This window comes from Corvus hawaiiensis, chromosome 3, assembly GCF_020740725.1.
Source record: "Corvus hawaiiensis isolate bCorHaw1 chromosome 3, bCorHaw1.pri.cur, whole genome shotgun sequence".
In the NCBI taxonomy this organism is placed as follows: domain Eukaryota; kingdom Metazoa; phylum Chordata; class Aves; order Passeriformes; family Corvidae; genus Corvus; species Corvus hawaiiensis.
This window is the reverse complement of record NC_063215.1, coordinates 92,449,011-92,469,772: the sequence shown is the minus strand read 5'-3', so window position 1 is coordinate 92,469,772 and position 20,762 is coordinate 92,449,011. Positions and strand designations below refer to the sequence as shown.

The 20,762-nt window shown below is 37.0% G+C and overlaps 1 protein-coding gene across 4 annotated transcripts in view; it reads right to left on the bottom strand.

Moving 5' to 3' along the window:
- The window catches only part of THADA (THADA armadillo repeat containing), a 155,598-nt gene that overhangs the window by 88,994 nt on the left and 45,842 nt on the right, over positions 1-20,762 (bottom strand). For all 4 annotated transcript variants that reach the window (XM_048296132.1, XM_048296135.1, XM_048296133.1 and 1 more), the window contains exons 27-29: positions 15,046-15,135; positions 13,543-13,674; positions 675-843 (exon numbers count right to left, since the gene is read on the bottom strand). In XM_048296132.1, coding sequence (XP_048152089.1) covers positions 675-843; positions 13,543-13,674; positions 15,046-15,135 — 391 coding nt within the window. The remainder of the gene's footprint in view (positions 1-674; positions 844-13,542; positions 13,675-15,045; positions 15,136-20,762) is intronic.

Sequence of the window (20,762 nt, the reverse complement as noted above, 5' to 3'; positions counted from 1 at the left end):
AGCTTAAAAATGAAACACAGTGAACTGACTGCCATAAACCAGAGGAATGATACATGGAGAATGAAGAAACTTCTGATAAGTGAGCTGTACTCCAAAATGTTTCCAGAAGCCAACATATAAAGTTTACCACAACTTGTACAGCACACTGACAGGAAGCTGTTGGTGTAGCAGGAAAAGCAAATGAAGTAATAAATAATTATGTGGGTAAGTAGTGAATCTGAAGATACATATACAATGCTACTGGTGCATGAAGTTCAGCTTTGTCTTGGATTTGTTCAGTCATTTTGGGCAAGTCACAGAGATCTCTCCGTAAATACATTCAGATAAGGATATTTGCTCTTAAAGCACTTTAATCTCTGGAGATGAAACATTATATTGAAATGCAAATGTTACTACTTACAGCTTACTGCCTTCAAATGACAGATGAAACGTGCATTCCACATTTATCATCTGACAGAATCAACTCAAAAGCAGTCTTCATGTATGTTTTGACAACGTATGAATGTTAAGCACAACTCATGGCATGTTATCTGGCTGTCAAGTATGACCAAAAAATGTTTAAAAAACCCTACAGTAAAAAAAAAAAAACAAAACAAAAAAAACCAAAAAACCCAACAAAACCCCCACAAAATGAAAACAAAAAAGTCGATGTAAAACAAGCCTCCCAAGCTTACTTGCAGCAGGGTTCCATGAACAGTGTTCTGTCGCATGCAATGAGTGGCAGGTTCTGGGAGCCCCTGCAGCAGGGCCAGCACTGTGCGTGGAACTTCATTGGCCATAACGAAGGGAACGAGGGCCCGGCCCGACATCTCGCGGCAGCGGTACACGGGGGAGTGCCCACACCTGCAGAAAGGAGAAAGACCTGTTACTTCTCATCCAGCTCCAATCACTGGGGTGCCCAAAACAAAACAAAGCATAATGCAATGAAAACTGTAACATATTTCTCACAAATCTAATATACAGTCTTCTCAGTAGTGAAAGAATATTTGCCCAGAAAGGTAAGTCATACTAGAGCTATGCCAGAGGATTTGTTTTCATTCAAAAGTTCTGGTGTTTAGATAAAGAAAAAAGAAAAAAAGAGGAAAAAATGCAATTATGCCATGAGACAGGTAAGTATATAGTCCTGTAAATATCTTTCTTGATGTTTATGTTACTTACTAATCATATTCAAATGTATTATGAGTTTGACTTAAATTGTTTTCTCCATGTTGTTAATCAGATGTTTCCATGAGAACACAACATGGTGCCCACTGAATTTTGGGCCAAAACTCCCACTGGTTTCTAGAACACATTTAAAGGCAGGAAGTAAAAGACATTAGAAAATAACTTTCCATTGTTTATAATTAGTATCTAAAAGAAAAACAGCAGTTAATTTTGAATTAAAAGTAAGATGCAGGACTCCACATACGGTAAATGCCAAAAAGAATCTTTCACCTTTTAGTGCAATTAAGGTTTTGACAGGCTGTAGATTTATGAAAATACATACAGAATGAGCTATTCAGCTACAGTAACACATTAACCAGTTATATGGTAGCATGTATACTGAATTGACGTGAGTAAGAGTCCTTAATCAGCTAAGCAGGTTAGGCTAAGTCTTTCAAAGCCAGTAATTCTTGCAGGTGTGAATTTAGGCAATGCAGGTAACAATTCAGCCACCCAGAAAACTGAGAAAGCTACTACAGGGTTTAGACAGAAAAGGCCAAATGTCTTAGGTGATGAAAAATACAGTACAGCTGAAGTTATGCTCTGATACTTCCCAGATGATTGTGATGACCCAAGAGAGACGGCCTTCCCTACTCCAATACTCATCCTTTTCCTGAATTGCTTCCTATGTATTTTTATCTTACAACATCACATGTAGATGAGATTATCCCCTGCCAAAATGATTTTGACCTCTGCTGAAAAACAAACCAAAAAATCCTGCAGTGTCATGCCTACATATTTAAAAGTTAAATGAAATTAAAAGGCATTCCAGATTTTCAAGTATCTGTAGCAAATTTAAATCAATATTCAAAGTAGTAGTTTATTTTACTTTACTTATAATAAATAATTATTTAAATTAATTTATTTATATTACTTTATTTCACATCAAAGAAATACAGAAGACAGTTTGCATCTTGAACCACCAATCCAGCTAACAGGGTTTTGAACACTAAGAAACTAAATAGTCCTAACTGAAATAGATATGTTATGCCTTGGCATGCCTGAAAGACACAGGTCTCCTTCAGAGAGAGCTATACTACCCCCTAAACAACAGTTTTTTGTGGGAATTTTCACCCTTGCAAATAAGGTTGTATGTTCCATCATGATTTTTACAAAGACCATCTTTACATTTCCTTTTCACAGACTGGCCATCCTTCACTACAGGATGCTAGAGCAGAACAGTCACAATTAGAGACTCTGCCATAGGAAAAGCTTTAATCCTGTATTGACAAGGTGTGAGAAGAAAGTCAGCTCCAAAAAAACCCCTTTTTTTTTTAAACAAAAACACTTTAATTCTACTTCATAGTAAACTGAAACCTAAGAAGTAATTGTCGGCAACCATTCTTTCAGCTCTGCTGAACCATGTTTTCTTAATTTTGTTTATGACTTTTACAGATACCAAGGAATCTGACATGTCTTCACAGGAGTGGAAAATGGGTAAAATGCCAGGGTTTCCTCTGCCTTGTGCAAGGGTACTTTCCAACACTACATGCTTCAAGAGGGGGCTTTCTCCTCAAACACAATGCAATGAATTACTATATATTTTTAAATAACCTGACTTTTAACTTTTTTGTCTTGTAAAAACACCAAAGATTTATAACACATGCACCTACGTATATGGAGATACAGTATTTTACACGCCAAATTTTGTTCCGCTCTATTATTTTATCAAATTTATTATGAAAATAGAAGTGACTGCTCTATGTATAGAAAGAAGAAAATAGTTTCACGTTACAGGCAAAATTTTCTCAGCTGCCTGAAGTCCTCCCGCAGAGCAATCACACAAGGGCCCCGTCATAGAGAACTCCCCCAGGACGCCGTGGACCCAGCTCTGCAACTTTCTGTGCCTGAGGCAAAAGCAATCCCACAGCCCCTGCCTGCCCAAAGGGCAACCCAGCCAGCAGCCTGCCACTGTCCTACACACCTGCTGTACATTCATGCACACTTCTCACACTCCAGGCTGCCACACAGGGTGCAGGGTGCTCACAGGGACTGACACCTTAGCTGGAATCCTGAGAACAGCACGCCTATGAAATCAGCACTAAGGAACAAAAGCACCACAAAAGTTTAAGAACAATACAGTATCTGCTTTATAGGGACATGTATGGGAACACATGAAAGGTATTTCACATCAACAAACAGCTTCCCAAATCTGAGATGGGTTAACATTCCTACTGTTTCTTCTCATTTATTTAAAATACTTATTTTTAAATCTAACACTCAAAGAAAAACAGTTCTTTCCAATCCCCACCGCCCCACAAGAAACAGCACTTGATAATACTTAAAAAATACTCCTTCTTTCACATACATCAGATGTCATGCCAAGTCACCACTAGTGACCTATCCCTGAACTTCTGCATACCCTGAAGACACTTAGGTGTACATCTCTCGTGTTTTGAAGGCACTTGGCCTCATTCCTGAATCATGCAAGAAGTTTGCCAGGAGAATGTCAAAACATATACTAGTTTTTCCATCCTCTAACAGCACCCTAGATCAGAGTTTTGATTTTTACTGGATCCCACTTACATAAAACCTCTCACCTGTAAATAAAACTAAACAGGATCAATTCTCAAAAAGGGATAGAAAGACTGAATGCAAATAAAACAACTGAGCAACAGAAAAATGTCATTCTAACCCAATTTTGCAATTTTTTGCTCATTGTTATACTAAGCTCCAAACCATACACTTTAGCACTGAGTCTACCACCTGTATTGTTAAAAATTTGTTTTATCTAGAGTTTAGCAACCATTATGGGAAGCAATCTCACAAACTGCATCAAGAAATATTATTGCACAATTATGGCAATTACAGTAACTCAGTTTTGTATCTGCAGCAAAACCCAGCAGCTGAAGAAAGAAGCATTTTAAGGCTGTGGAACTACTCAGGTTACTCCTCCTGCAGTAGTTCACCACACTGCCATCCCTGAGATGAGTTTCATTTATGTGATAGCAGTTGCCTTGGTGGGACACTAGCAGAAAAGGACCTCCAAATGTGGTACTTCACCATCCAGACTCTGAGCTTCACCTGGCAACAGCACAACTCAAATCTGCTGCAGGCTCATCATCTCTGTAGGAAATACAACCAGTGGAATCTTGTATCCATTAGGACAGCATAGATGTGCGTACAAACCTGCACTTAAAATTGTTCCATCTCCTTTGATTTGAAAGGTGCTTGGGGGAGGGGGGGAAGTGTTTTCAGTATGTGACACTACCTTTACAGGCAGGCAGATATAAGTAGACTTTAAAATCTAGGAATTATCTAAAATGTTGTCATATATAAAAACATACATCATGCCGACCTGATTTTATTATTCTTCAAGGCAGCAACAAGAATGAAACTTGCAAAATCCTCATGTGATACACTCCTATTCAATTCTGAGGGCTATTAACAACTGTAGTATTTCACCTTGAACTCAGTACTGTTTATCTAGGTGCATGAGGTATTGGATGTAAACATGTTTACTTGAAACAGTCCACGATCAAGAACAAAAAGTCAATAAATCTGAGAAGGTTTCGCTCTGTGTAACCGTAGATTCAATTCAATCCATTTCCACTGCTCCGTTCCAGCTTCAACACTTAGATCCTGAACCGCCCTCCTAACTGACATGATTTATCACCAACTCGCATAAGGCACAAAGATTCCATACTCCTCTGCACACATCAAAGTATCTAATTTATTACTCTGGCTACAAACAACAGAACACTAGCTGTAAATAATAATATCTTAAACTTCTTCTGGGAAAAAAAAAAAGAAAAGAAAAAACAAACCTGCAGGTGTTTCCTATGCGCTCATTTTCCACCCTTTATTTCTCCCCCTTCAACAGACTTCATATTACCCAAACTAACAACACAAATAAGGATTACCTTTTATATAAAGGTCACAGAAACAAATTAGCAGAATTAATTTGAAAAATTACACCTGTTGCTGAAAATATGTTCATTATATTAAATAATTCCTACAGTTGTTAGAAGGACTAGCAAGGAGAGAAATGTCTATTTCCAGGTTTTACTGGCTGTTGTCACAGTGATCTGTGCATTACTAACAATGTCATTTCTTATTAGTGATACAGTGAAGGTTCTGCAGAAGGGGCTCTGAGCTTCTAAGTCAATCCAAGTATCCTACCACCATCACAAGGAGCTTGGGGGAAGAGTGCAGCATGAGGCAGGAAAAGGCCTTGCAATTCAAACCAACCACCTCTGCCTGCAGGTTAGAGCATTTTAACAGACACCAGGGCTTTTAGAAGATGAAAATGATTGAAAAATATAGATAAATAAAAATCACATAGATGGTACTCTTTAAATCCTGGAGCTAGTTATACCACAAGGTCCTAACAAATGCACTGTAAAAAAAATTGTGCTAAGTCTTCTGTCTGATTCTATAGAGACACAGTAGGTAGTATGAGAAGGAGGTTTCGTCTTTCCTCCACGATGCAGCTATACAGTTCAAGTTATGTCATCAGTTCCAAAGCAAGAATTAAAACCAAGAAATGAGAGTAGGAAAAACACGGATGGTGGTCAGAGATCAGAGGGAAAAGTATTTAGCAACAGATTCAGTTCCTATTACAAGAGTTTGGATATTAACATTCAAGAGCATTGTAAGCATTCCTGAAGATTATAATACTAGTAAATTTTTCCCCTTCAAATTATCTCCTAAAGGAATACCTTTAGCAACTACAAATGCAGTGTGACAGGTTTCCAAGCTAAGTGAGGTCCAAAAATAGAATTAAACAAAAAATACACTCATGCTTCCACACAATTAACTTGGACTTCCATACTGTGGATGAATCAGCAGGACAGTGCCTATTCATTACTGAGAGAGTAAGGCTTCCTGGAATATCAAAAATAATTTGCTACACATGTACCTACAGTTTCTTTTGTTCATTTTTTGATTTGCTTGGCTTGTGCTTTTAAGGAAACACAACAATTTTCCATTTTATTTTTCCGTGTTCCTTAGCAATAGAACTATCCAAAGCATTTAATTTAAAAACTTATTTCTCTGTGGAAACCTGTATTATAATTGGGCTGAGAATAATTTTTTGTTCTTTAATCTAAGATTAAAAAAAAAAAAAAAAAAACCAGAAAAACTTGAGTTTTGATATGGCTCCTCAATATTTACCTGTAAAATAGGAAAATATTACAGAGGTACCAACAGTTTGTGGGAGGTTTTAGATCTACAATCAACACATAAACGTAGCTCAGGAAATGTTTGAGCAAAACCATGGACAGAAACAAGCCAAATTTAATTTCAGGTTATTTATGTAGTACTAAACCTCTAAACTCTTATCTATTTCCTTTAAAGTGATGTTAATGGTTGCCCAAACTTCTAGTCTCTTTATACATTGTGTGAAGTATTTTATTCTTCCAACTTGGGCAATTAAGATAAAACCCCATGTTTTTGTAAGGGCAGTAGTTTCCACACAAGCACTTAATGAACCAGAGTAGCCATAAATACTGCACAAAGTATGTAGGCAAAGCACACAGGCTTTTATTTGAGAAAGCTGTCCACAAGCTCTGCCAGGAGCTGTTTTTCCGTATGTTTCCCAGGGCTTTCTAAGGAAAAATTATAGACATTTCTCTCTTCTTGTCACCAAGGCCCAGGTTAATGTAAACAAGTGGCCAACTGATACCAAGCTGAATCAACATCAGAAACTTGAATTGTTGTGTTTTAGCAAGCCAAAACACCTAGGATCGCTAACATCTGAGTCTATGAAAACTATTACTAATACAGTGTGTAAACTCCAGAGGAACAGAAATATGTTCTTGTCAAATGGAGATTTCCTATAGAACATGCTGACACAATTTAAATGGCATCTGTTCTTGAATTCCCATCAAGAAATCTCAAAGAGTATGTCCAGGTAGGTAGACTCTAGGCTTATGTAACTACTGAAGATATATGAGGGTAGAGCCTCCATTTCGGTTCAGAGCACTCTAGACCAAAAAAAAAAAAAACCCTGCTCTTATCTCAAGATCATGTAAAAGACAATTTTATTCACAATCTATTTCTACTTCGTTAACTTAGGAACAGTTACCATGATGTTTCACTACTGCAGAATAACAGAAAGAAAAACACACCACTTACTACCCAGAGCTGGGAAAGAAAACAAAACAAAGACTACTTTCTGTCTTAGCAACTCTATCATTATTCTGAACTCTATGAAAGGGAAGTTGAATGAAAAAATCAATTCTCAGTGCCTTGTGATGATTTTCAAAGCTTCAGATGATTGTAAGCAAAACTGCAACATGAGCAATTTTAAAAACATATCCTCAGACCCATGAAAACATCCAAAGGATCTGGGTTCTCAAAGATGCTTCCCTTCCAGCCATACCACCAGAAGTATCTAGCTCATTGCTAAAAAGCCTTCCCAGTTACTGACTCTTCCCAAACTCAGACTGTTCTTTTTAAAGAATATTGGCTTTTTAAAGTATCATTATACTTGGTTTCCCTTATCATCCTCTGGATAGTTAATGTATTATTTCTCTCCATTTTCATATTCCTTCCTGCAAATACTTTTCCAGAATAAGCTAAATATTATCTTTTGGATACTTATCTTGACCAGCAGAGTACTCACTGGTTAATTTTAAGTACATAAATGAACAATAAAATTACTTCACCAATCATATATTGACAGTTCAGCACCCCATCATGTTTTTTCACTCGATCATGTTTCAAGCAAGTATACATCAAGTTCAACATACATCAAATTTTAACCCAGGATCCCAGCCACTAGTCCTCTTCAGGATTTTGCAACACTGGAAAAAAGACAGGTACTCTCAGTGCTCATGAATGCCTCTCTGACAGATGTCACCCTTTATTTGCCATGAATCTGAAAGCTCCCTGAAGTTTGTGAATATTTCCTAAACTGCTTCAGACAATAATCTGCCAATGATTGATGAACACAGTGGACACTGCAATAAGAAATTAATTACGAATACCTAAGGGTTGTGGTATTTCCCATCAGCACCACTTGGACACCACACATCTGTCCACAGTTTCAGAGAAAAGACAGGAATACAGTAAAGAACGTACAAGATGAATAAAGAGTTTTAGTAGATCAGACGGTCTTGAGCAGCCTACTGCCAATCAAACACTTCTCATTCTTCTCTAGCACTACAATTTGAACTTAATCAAACTGGAAAAAATTACAGCCTGTTTACAATTTGTTATTTAAAAATGCTAAAAGGAAGAAAAAGACTGAAACCCTTCTTATTAATAAATATTTATAGTGAACCATAAATATTTTTACAGATCAGTATCAATCACTATGCAATCAGGATTGCACAGAAAGGAATCTAAGTAGAAATGGAAGACTTCCAAGACAGTCCCAGTTCATTAGAGATAAGCTCAGTGGGGAAGCGAATCCCTGTCCTTCCCTCCTTCTCCCCCAGCTATGCAAAATTTCCACTTCAGATATTAAGCAAGAGATTTACTACAAGAAAAATCTAAAAAACAGTGTATGCTTTAAGGGTGCACATTGCTCCTTTTTTCCAAATGTCTATGCCAGCCCGTGTTTTGGGAACCTTGCCCATAATAAAAAGGATATCTGTCTTCATCTCACAATGACTGCTCAGCCCCATGAGCTTCCCCAACAAGGACACTGGGCATTCCAATGAGTCAGAGCCTGCTCCCAATCTCATGGGGATTCCAAATAATGCAGTATTTGCAGACAGTTATAACGCTGAGCAGTTATACTGAACAAATATTAGTAACTAAAAAAAACCCAAAGCAAATTAAAAAACCAGAGACCAAAGACTGAGAAGATGTGCAGTTGATAAGGGAACACAGGGAGATATTTTCATAAACAACTGTAATCCAAAGCAGCTATTTTAATACAACAAGGCTGCAACAAACACATGTAGTTCTTTTAATCTAATATGAAAAGGCATTCCCACAAAAGCTCTTTCCTTATCAGACCCCTGATAAGATTCCCAGTCGTACAGAAATGACAGTTGAAACCAGGGAAGTTTTAATATTAATTCTCCTAGTGCTGCCACGTCACACTAAAACACAGGGAAAAGAGGAGAAAGGTAGAGGAAACATTTAGCACAACCAGTCAGCTACCTTGTTTGGCCACTTACCAGAAGATACCAGTGCTCAGCCTACAGAAAATCAGATGGCTGCTTTCAAGGCTGGTACAGGATGATATACTAAACCCACACATATAACTGCACATGTGTGAAACAAAACAAACACCAGCTAATCTGTATTTAAACAGCTTATATAAACAGCAATTTTAGCTTATAAAAAATATATATACACTAATTATTTCCTCCAAGCTCTTCTCAAACAAAATGAGGGTATCTTGTTACTAGAACTTCAGCATTTGGCCGTCTCTTGTGCTGCTTATTAAATCTAAAATTTAAGACTTTGAGATAAGTCTTACAGACACTTTTGAATCTACATTTGAATTTTGTTTCTTTATTATCCATCTTACCCTAGACCCATTCCCATGAAGCCCACACAGACTTTGTCATAGGGCTACAGTGGAACAGAACCAGCCACCAGAACAGACTGGATATAATTTAGAGCAATCAAACTTACAGGCACAAGTCAACAAAGAACAACTTTTTCATATGAGCAACCTACATGCGAGTAACATCACTGATTGGTGAAAATTTAAATTCACACAACGTTCTGCAGTATTAATACTACTACATCTGAGTCTTCTTCCTTAAGAAGTGAGCTGTCTCGTGTTTATGAAATGGTTAGACACAACTGAAACTCACGGAGAGCCTCAGGTCAGCTGCTCTGCTTTCTAGGAAGTTAAAATAAACCCGGATCAATCTCACTATTTCCAAAAATCATAGATGATAAGAATTTTCTCTCTCCTTCTCTAAACACTCTGTTAGGAATGGCTTAAAGTTTTTTAAAATTTTTTAATTAAAAAATGACAATGCTCCATCCCACAGAACATTTTTTCTCATCACACACGGTTTTGTTTTCCTTGCATCTTAGTGTCTATCATTAACCAACAGTCACACTGATTATCCTTGTATATTAGTAACAAGCTCTTAAGTGCAAAACCAAAACCCTCAGTCCAGGGTGGGGGACGGAGAAGGGTAGAAGGGCAAAGAGGACATCTGTAAAGTGCTTCCCACTGCCACCTACCCTGGGTCCCTGACTGGAAACAGCACCACGGGACTTCAGAATTTGGCTCTTCCATTTTGCATGAAGATACAAGTTACAAAATTCTGCCCAAGAAAACAGTGCCTCTTTCACAACTGTGTTAATTTCATGGAAAGATGTTCACATTTCTTGCAACATAATACACCTAGAAGCAGCACTGCTTCAAAATCTGTCTATTTGCTGAAGTTTTAAAAGGGAAATTTCATGAAGAATTAAGTTCTGTCAAGGGGAAGCCAAGGCACATACATCCAACAAGGTTTTAAAACCTTATATTGTTTGACATTTTAATTTTTAAAAAAACTTTCTAAAATATTAAGAAGTCACACTCTTAAATAGAGCTAGACTCCAAGTAGTGAAAAAGCATCCAAGTTAATAAAGCAATACCCATTTTACTCCTTCAGAGCATTCAGCCCAGAACATTTAACACTAAACAAACATTCTGTCAATGCCATGGTACAAAAAGACATAAGGTAACTCAATTCTAGATCATTCTGAAGAGATTACAGGTCTTTGAAAAAGGGAGAGGGAGGCAAAAGGGAGGTTATGTTTTTGTTTCATACTTAAAACATTACCTCCTGATTAGCTCCCTTGTTAATTAAAAACATGCTGTACATTCTTTCATCTTAGAAAGTAACCATTAAAACAGACCTACCTAGCTCTTTAAAAAAAATAGAAAGTGAGGTAATAAGTTGTGAATCAAAGTGTTCCAAATAAAACATCTGCAGGGGGAAAAATAGCTTAATAGAACTGCAGATAGGTAATCAAATGTCCTAGTTCAACAAGGAGTAACAACTATGTGCTCAGAGATTGAGATTTGTCCTTGCAGCATTTAATCCTGCTCATATTGTGCAATTCATCTCGGCACGGTCAGAGCAACCACAGCTCTACTCCCACTAGATGGAAAATTCCACTTGAGCTTAAGTGACGCTCTTCAAAAGCCCAACTTGGATTCTTTCTGCTCAGCCCAGTTTTGTACACAGAACTGCTCATCCGCTTGCAAACACAATACTCTGTTCATCTTCTCAGTGCAACAAACACACACCACTTCACTGCGGGCTCAGCCCTGCAAGACCAGTCGTGGGTCACATTCACCCTTCCTCTTTGCTGCCTGCATGGCTGTATCCTTCCTGGACACTGGTACCCATGTCAAACAAAAACCTCATGGTAAAAAGTATGGCAGGGCAATTACATGTTCTAACTGCACTGGACTACCACGTGATTATACGTGTATGCAGATGCTATAGAATGCAACACTGACTGAGCAATTCAAAGAAACAGTTTATATATACAATTTAATGACTTGGTGCACAGGGCCTTTGGCACCAGACCTTCTCTTTGATCCTCTCAAAGTGGTTACTTCACAACAACCTTCATTACCACCTCCTAAAGAACAACCAAATGAAGAGGAAACAATTTTATTTTTGTTCATTTGTTATTGTAGAATGAAAAATAGGAAAGGAAATAGAAGGGAAAATAGCAACATATTTGTTTTACCAAGATAAATTATCCCTGTATATTCTGACAAATACAGTCAGAATGAACAGAAAATAGGCATGGCATTCAAAGAACAAGGATGTAAGAACTGTAGACAGAAGTACAGCCAGTAACAACACACTGAGGTATATTACAAATACATTTACCCCTGCAGAATCCTTGGTATTGTCCCCTGGCAACCATAAAAATTCTAATACTTTGCTAAGTAACCAGACAGAAAATGCATCTCTTTACACCCACATACATTTTTTTGTCATAAATATGTAGTAATTTTATGCTAGTTTTATACCTGCACCCACAGCATTTACTGCCAAAATCAATGGAAAGGAAATGCAGAAAACATCATCTTTATCTGCTGCATCATTCTACTTTAGGAACACATTTAAAGGAAAAGTAGGTCCAACAGTACAGGTCTCTTAAATCTTCCAGCTTCTTGAAAGATTTTATTGGGATTCTCTCCCGACATCTTCTGAATGAATTTAAGTAACCTCAAGATAACAAGCTAACTAAGTGTGAAAAGTTATTTTGCTGGTGTATGTACCTTGCAAAAAGTAGTGATCATAATAGAAACAAGGACAAAACTGAAAGGCTGCAACCAAAAGCTTATAAAAAGTTAATCTATTAGTGATAACCAAAATGAAACACTATGTGTAAAAAAAACAAGCATTCTCCAGTGCATTGATAAAGGCATCGAAACAGAGCAGATTAATGATGTAACAAATAGTTTTAAACATTTACCCAAAAGAATTTAAGATTCAGATATGGCAGAAGGCCAAACATTTAATTGTTAAATACAGTGCATTTAAAAACTCCCACTACAGGTTTTTCCCTTTCAGAAAAAACAATAATTAGTATTTATTCTTAAAAATTCAAAACCATCATAAAAGGCAAGACATACATTGTATCTGCTGTGAAAAATAAGCAGATAAGAGATGCTATTTTCTAACATAAACAGTAGGATAAAATAAAAATTGGAAAACCTTAGGATAACAACAACTTTGTCTTGTTTCACTACTAGAGGAGCAAGACTAAGCACAGAAGTTCCTCACCCTACTGCACTGAAGCTTTCACACAGATAGCAAGACTTTTCTCAAATACATTTCTCCTCACCCACCACAGCCCTGATTTCTTTATGAGGCTCCCAAACCGGAGGCATAGAGAGTAGCAAAATATCTGAATACCTTCTTGTAACCACCATACAAATGAAAGTTACACTGTATAAATATTTGAAAAGTTGTCTCAGAAACATATTCGATGAAGGACAGATCCATATCTTTAGCTAGCTACCTATATTCATGGACAGATATGGAGAGAGATACATACATACATCTACGAATCTATGTTAGTCATTACACTGATGTGCTACAGTCATTCTGGAGGACTGAAAAAACCCATCAGAAGCTCATATAGCAAATCTGGCATTGCTAAAATCTCTCAAGCTCATCAGTTTTCATCTACCCTCTAAGTGGCAGCAGTGAAGCCATACAGCATTTACAGATGAAGACTTACAAACAAGTCATATAATGGTTTGCATAAGTGGATACCCCTTCTAATTCTCCAAGACAAGTATTAATAATATAGGAAATTCCAACCAATAAATACCAGTTTTTCCTTTAAGAATTAAAACTGAAGAGAAGTTTAAAAAGGCATTTTATTAAAAATATTCCAAAGATTCAAAAAAGAACTCCCATCACATAAAAAACCACCACAAAATTACCTTACCTTAAAATAAAGGGGACAAATGGTGCTGTGCTGAGTGCTGAGTGAGAGCCATCCATTGGAGATGGATACAGTCTTCCCAGGATTAAAAGCAAAAGGAACAGGCTTGGATGGATTTTCAACTCTTCAGCTTCACTGAGTAAGAAGGTGTAAGAAGCATTTGGTGAAAAAAGCATCCTCCTTCATGCTAGTCTTGAGCCTCTTCCCCACAAAACAGCCTTCTGCATCTCTGGTTCAAGGAGTTATCCTAGGCTGATCATTACATGGGAGTGCAAACTCTGCTGGGATCAAATATGGCATCCAGTTCTTCTGCAGGGGACCCCTCTAATGAAGGCACTCATGGCTGTATTGTCTTTACTTTCCCACATTATTCCAAGCCTCCTTTATTCCCAAACACAGTGAGCTGCCTTCATTTTTAAATAATATTAAAAACCTGCACAGATAATGTTTCTCTATGAACTGGGAAAGAGAGAGCTGAGTTTAAAAAGGTGGTTTAAAAGAAGTATTTTTATCAGTTTGAAAGGAAATGTGTTTAGTAAATAACACGTTTTACTAAAGAATAGTTCTTGTCATTGACACCAAGGGTCTACTATTCATATGGTAAAAACAACCAGAAAACCAAGTTAAAATCAATGCTTTTTGATTTATTTAGTAGCTAATAATAAGAGACAAGTCTTAATCCACACTGAAAAAGCATTCAAGGCCAACATTTCAGACAGCAGTTTCCAATCTTTTTCAATTGAAAAACTTCCCAAAATTTGCCAGTGACAACACTGTCACCTTTTATAACACCAGGTAGAGTAGACTGCTGTGCAGAATATACACAACCTCTTTTTTCAGAGCAGAGACTGCAAAACATGCAATGACTGGTGAAACTCCTGTTTCTGAGTATTCACCTTAGGCCCATTAAACAGTCAGCTGAACCTCACCCATAAATCAGCTGCTCAATTTCCACAGTTTATATCATAGCATTTGAAGAAAAAACAGCCAGCACTGGTTTACTTTAAAAGTTCATGAACCTGGAGGTAACAGCGTCATCCCATATGGCATCATCTGCAGGGATCAAATTGTAGCTCTCAGCCACCATTTGTGGAGTCTTTAAAACAAGATCAAGGACCTTCCCCAGAGTCTGTGTGTCACAGGCTAGGAAGTGTTCATGTGGAGTTACATGAGGCCTATGACCCCACATCACTTAAACATGCTAGGAAGCATCATTGTTAAACGTGAGACACTTAAACACCCAGGTTCTGTTTCCCTGAAAAATAAAAGTTCCTTAACATCTGATCCTAAGAACACAGCAACTCTTAATTACTCAACAGTAGTTCCATCTGACTTAATGCAATGTGCAGAAGTTAAAAGAAAAAAGCCTTAGCAAAAACATTAGAACTGTTATCATTTCAAGAAGCACTGATGTATACAACGGCACTAAGGTGTGTATTTGACACAACACAGTTTAACCTTTTCACTTCACTTCGTATTTCAAAGTCTTCTCAGACATCATCTTACCTGTTCAAAGAATTGGTTACGACTTCTAACTGCTTGAGAAGGAAAGGATAAAGGCTTGGAAATCGAGAGAAAAACTCCCTTCCTGTCATTCTGCAGAAATGAAGAAGAGTTACAATTAGCATTCTGCAATAATTAGTTGCACTCAAAATATCAGTCTACTTGTTGGATTTCTGAGGCTACAGTGGGGCTGGAGAGGCAGAAGAACCATGCACACATAACGAACTCCTTTCTGGGAAAAAGGACTCTTCGCCCCTCAATCCTACTAAAAAGAAAAGATACAACAGCTTAAATTCTGACACTATTTTAACAATATTCTGGTGGAAAAAGAGAAGACAACATTTGTTTTAGCATGGCTCATGTACTAAATAGCTAATAGAATATACTTAATAGACATGTACTAACAGATGCTCAGTTTGCTGAGACTAAAAAGCACCTCAGAATAAAAACTCACAGAAGATTTGTAAAATGCAGTGGCAGAAGATTCTGAGCTTCCATTAGCCCTCTTTACACAGCACTGCTTCCAGCACATGGCAGTGGTGACATTGCAAGCCACGTTTCTGCTTGTGTAGATGGAGCAACCATGTTCAAAACAGAGACACGTACAAACACCTCATGAACTCATCCCTAGCCAGCCAGAACTAATAAGGCAGCACAGTTCAAGCTGCAACAGCAGCAATCCAAGCTAAAAAGAGGCAAGTAGGAATCTTCTGTATTTGTTTTATAACCTTTTGATCAGATAAAGGGTGTATAGGAAACCATTCAGCATCATCTAAGCAAGAATCACTTGAATGTTACCGTGGGGAAGCTCTAATTAGACATATATGGTATGCAGATAAAAAAGACTTCCTTTAAAAATAAATAAATGAAAGGCCATCATTTAGAAAAACAAAGCCAACTGCAGAGTTTGCTTGCCACAAGATCAACCAAGATAAATGTTCCATGTTAGCATGACTCCAATGCAAAGCTTCCAATAAGCAGACAGATCCAGGTTTGGAAAAACAACACCATGAGATGGCAAGACTGAATGTGCGTAAAAATAAGCAGACAAAAAAAATCACGCACGAGTCAACGAGCACATGGCAAGCATCAGCACAGCTCCTTCCAGCACTCAGCTAACATAACATGCCTTAGCCACAGGCCACAGAATAAACACAGCAAAACCAGATCGTTGGGTGGAAACAAATGTTCTAAGAGGGACAGGAAACTTTCTCTAGGCACGTAAGAAAAATTCTGTGAATATATATACAATATAGTGAATTGCTAGAACTAAAAGCAAGGAATCTGCAGTAGCTGTTATAGCTACAAAAAAGATTTCAGCTTAAAAAATTACATGGAAGCACTAAAGCTGTGAATTAATATAAATTGAAGCACTTATGAGGAAAGTTTAAAGACATCAATACTGATAATAACTGGTTATTCAGGCAGAAGGTACCCATGTAATTTCTTCTAACAGTGTCCTCAAAGCAACTTCAATTTTTTTGCACATATAGTATGCAGCAAACTGAAGATGCAAAGCCAGAGACAGCAGAAAACATAGGATCTATCAAGTAAAACATCCCATCCTACTGAATTTTCCTATGTAAAACATTAAGAACTCAGAATTTAAAAAGAAAAAATTCTATCCAAAAATGCTGTGGCATCTCCACCTCTTATGCTACAGAGTGCAACAAGCAAAAACAGAACTGGGGTCAAGTTTCCTATGGAATGGATGGCCATTGCTTAGAGATTTAAGAGACGACTACATACAAGTAGCACCACACAAGTACTTTTAAGAGGTCCATTTTTAAAGTATTAAAAATTCAGCAGCCACATTTGAATCAATATTAAATAATGGAACTGACTATCCTTACAAAGCCTCAAAATTCTTTGCAATTAGCATGGTTTCATAAATCTTTTTGACAGGAAAAGAAAATGAAAACTACTGAAGTGGGTAACTTACATAACCTTCATAACCTCCCACGTGGTTTACTGCTCCAGAGCTTACTAAGGGGAGAAGGCAGCCTAATCAAAACCACTGATAGGCAGTATCTGCAGAAAAGATGTCCACAGGCACTTTCAGAAAAAAGGAGACACAACTGTCTGAGCAGACTGTTAAAGGGCCTCCAGTTCAGAGGGGAAACAAGAAACACGACACAACAACAGAAGTGCAGCAAAATTAAAAAGGGTGCTCAAAATACAGAGTATTGATCCAAATGTGAATCCACAACTTGGAGATGTCAAGACAGGGAGATGTGCAGCTGGGAATAAGCAGGAAGCACAAAAGCTAGACAGTATAAAACAGAGGAATTAGTTATTTCATTTTTAATGCTGACCATGCTTTTTGCTCCTGGAAACATGTACACGCAATTATTTGTGTACTGTAACTGAGCCTGGAACAACAAAAAAGTATAATGGTTCTGCTTTTCAAAACTGTTCATGACACTAAGCCAAATATTTTATATGAATTTCATCAAAAACCATACTCCTTTGAAAAACCAATACTAGCACTTTGAGACATGTCCCATGCATGCTAGTGATATAAACAGATTCATGCATGTACATATACACACAAATGTGAGTTAGACGTCACAAATAATAAGCTACCCCTATCTTTAAAAGAAGGTAAGTCCCTGACATATCTGTAAAAGAACGTTATCAAGGAAATGTGGGCTGAAACAATCCAAAAGACACTGCCAACAGTCTTCATGAAACAAACTTTTTCTTCTTCTTCTACAACAGATCTGACAGGGAACAATAGGTTTAAATTAAAAAATACAGATAACTACCTTCCCATTAGTCACTGATATAGTTCAAACACAGATTTTTGGCAACAGAACTACCATAATTAAATTCTTAAACCAAACATTCGGCAGATCATAAGATTTTACATCTACTCCCCCCAAAATGTGTTTTTAAGAGAATTAACTGAGAAGAGCCGTAAGATACTAGTATTTTACCCCATGTCCAGCTGAAACTATTTTATATTGCTTCAGAGATCATCTTTGACAGTATGTTCAACCACAGACTCTGTAATAGTATTTTCTTTTTTCTGTTAGTAACTCAAAGAAGCACAATTTCACAATCCAGAATTTCAAACGGGATTACTGAGACCTGAACAATGAACTGGTGGAAGGTTATTTACTGAGAGAGCAAGTAATGAAACAGAAAAGTTTCATTTCATCAATGGGCTGATGATGCTTACAATAAAATCCCTCTCCCTGATGTAAAACGTCATTCAAGTACATAATTAAAATGATGCCTGATGTAGAAAGGCTGAGAGAGAAACTAATGGAAGCACTCATATCCTACTAAGTTCACTTGTAAAAATGATTTGAAGAACTGCATGCAGAATACTGCAGTACTTAGACAGGAAGACGCAGTATTTACGTCTCAGAGAGTTTCCCGTTTAACAACGTTAATGTTTTTTCATGCAAGCAATTCTGCACAAAAGCCAGATGACAGAGTACAGCCCATTCACAAAAGGTTTCATTTTGATGGCTAGACACAGCAGTCATGTTTTAGCACTTAGAAGAAAGACTAGCAAAGAATGTTTATGTAGAGAGACATACAAGAGTTTCTTTGCCATTTTCATTCAGTTTTCCCCACCTGAAAAGATGCTCCATTAACAAGAAACAGTGATACAGAGGTATCTTCTGTACCATGCCATACAGAATCAAGTGACACCCACCACTCCTAACACCCCACACTCCTAACAGACTCCTCTGTGTGCCCTTGAGTCAAACTCTCCCTCTTAAATAGATTCTGGAACAGGCAAAAGCAGGGGGAAAGAAAAATCTTTCACAGAATATAGAGGTCATATCAATTGGCAAGAAATTACTTTGAGTGCATGTGATCATAGGAAGGACAGAATTTAATAGCTGGCAATAAGCATGTGGGAAACAACTGAATCACAGCTGAGTTACAAAAAACCAACTAGTGATAGGAGTAAAAATTTAAAAAAAAAAAAAGAGAAGGAAACTCAAAGTAGACTGTAAATCGATAAAACTTCAAGGAAAAGTCTGGTTTAAGCATAATACACAGTTTAGAGTGTTGATAATGCTTCTTCAGAAAATATGCAAAAAACAGTTTTACTTTTTTCCAAAATAACCTAACCCAGAAGCCCTTATTACACTCCTGAGTGTCAGCAGTTCTTCCATTCATTTACCACCAGTTCTTTGGCTTTATCACTTTTCATTTTATCACTGGAATGGCTTAAATTAAGCCAAAAAATATGTACTTTAAAGTTTTCACTTCATGCACTTTCCTTGTGGAGGTATCAATAACCATCAAACTTCTAGAACCAGTTCATAAATGCTGATGAAAACTGTGACATCTTCAGCAATTGCACATTGTGTTTGTCTCAGTAGCAACTTGATGCGACACAACGCAAGGGTTAACATCTATGTTTACATAACTAATGTCTTTCTAATGAAATCTTCCACCTTTATACATAACAAGTGGGTGCATTATTTAACTGCATTTAAAAAATACTTTTCAGAATAAAACCATGGATGTTGCAGTGTTCTTTTTAAAACTGTGCTGTACACTTAAGAGAACACTCCAGGAGATTAAAATTCTGCTGTGACACTGGGGCATACATATCATTTTACTGTGACATGTGTCAGAGATTACCTGCTTCTGTTCTTTCATTTATTTTTCAGAAGAACAAAGCTCTATAACCTTGTAGGCTGTTTTTAGTCACTGACATGTTAAATAACATTTGCAGCAAATACGTTCATACTTGAGTATAACATAGGTGAGATTTGGAGACAACTTTCTGAGGGCAGCAAAGGTTCCTGGTGTTCTTTTTGAAATATAAACATTGCTAACATCTCATGTCAGCTGACAAATGCATGGTCAGATATTTCACATGGAAAAATAACACTATATTTAAAAGAAAAATAGAACTGCAATGTGAAAAAAAATATAGACAAGACACACTTAGAGAGATAAGGACAAGAATACTGTTTTAATGAAACTACAGAAATATATTTGTCTCCTGTAAAATCTACTCGTGTTATACCAATCCTTACATTGGAATCATTAGCCACATCTCAGATGATCCCTTATGTTAAAGAGCAGCAATGCAGAAACAGAACCCAACTTACTCCTGGCACTGCACGGACAACTGCTGCTGAAAGAACTTGAAAACCAGGACAGACTTTGGCAGAACTGTCATTCAAAATGACAGATTTATACAGACAATATACATTTTACATATTTGCTTCTTCTGATGCCACTGAATTATGAAAAAATCCCACAATGCAACTAAAGTAGGCTAACCTGACTAGACTAGGTTTTAGTTGCCTATTTTAACATTCATGCTCTTTCCCTGACCCTTATCACTTATTAAACAGTTAGACTCAAATTATAGGAAGCATATTTCCCTGCTAACAAAGATAGATTTCAAAAGCATAACTCAAAATAAATGGGAAACTTTTTTTTTTCAACTACACAAAAAACACCAAGAAAAAATGTATGTCAGATTGATTTATGCTGAGGTTATGGTAAAGACCAAAGCTAATTCAGACATGCTTTAAGAATTACATTTGTTTTTTGGTCCTTTAATAGGACTACATTATATGACAATCACATCTGCATGCTGTGACAGGATGAGTAACAGCAATAAAGGTACAGAAAACAGAAAATGTCCTAACTACAGAGGAAGCAAAACTCAAAGAATTTACTGTATTTTAATCAAAGGATACTTTTTATCTTGTATTTTAGAACACAGCAAA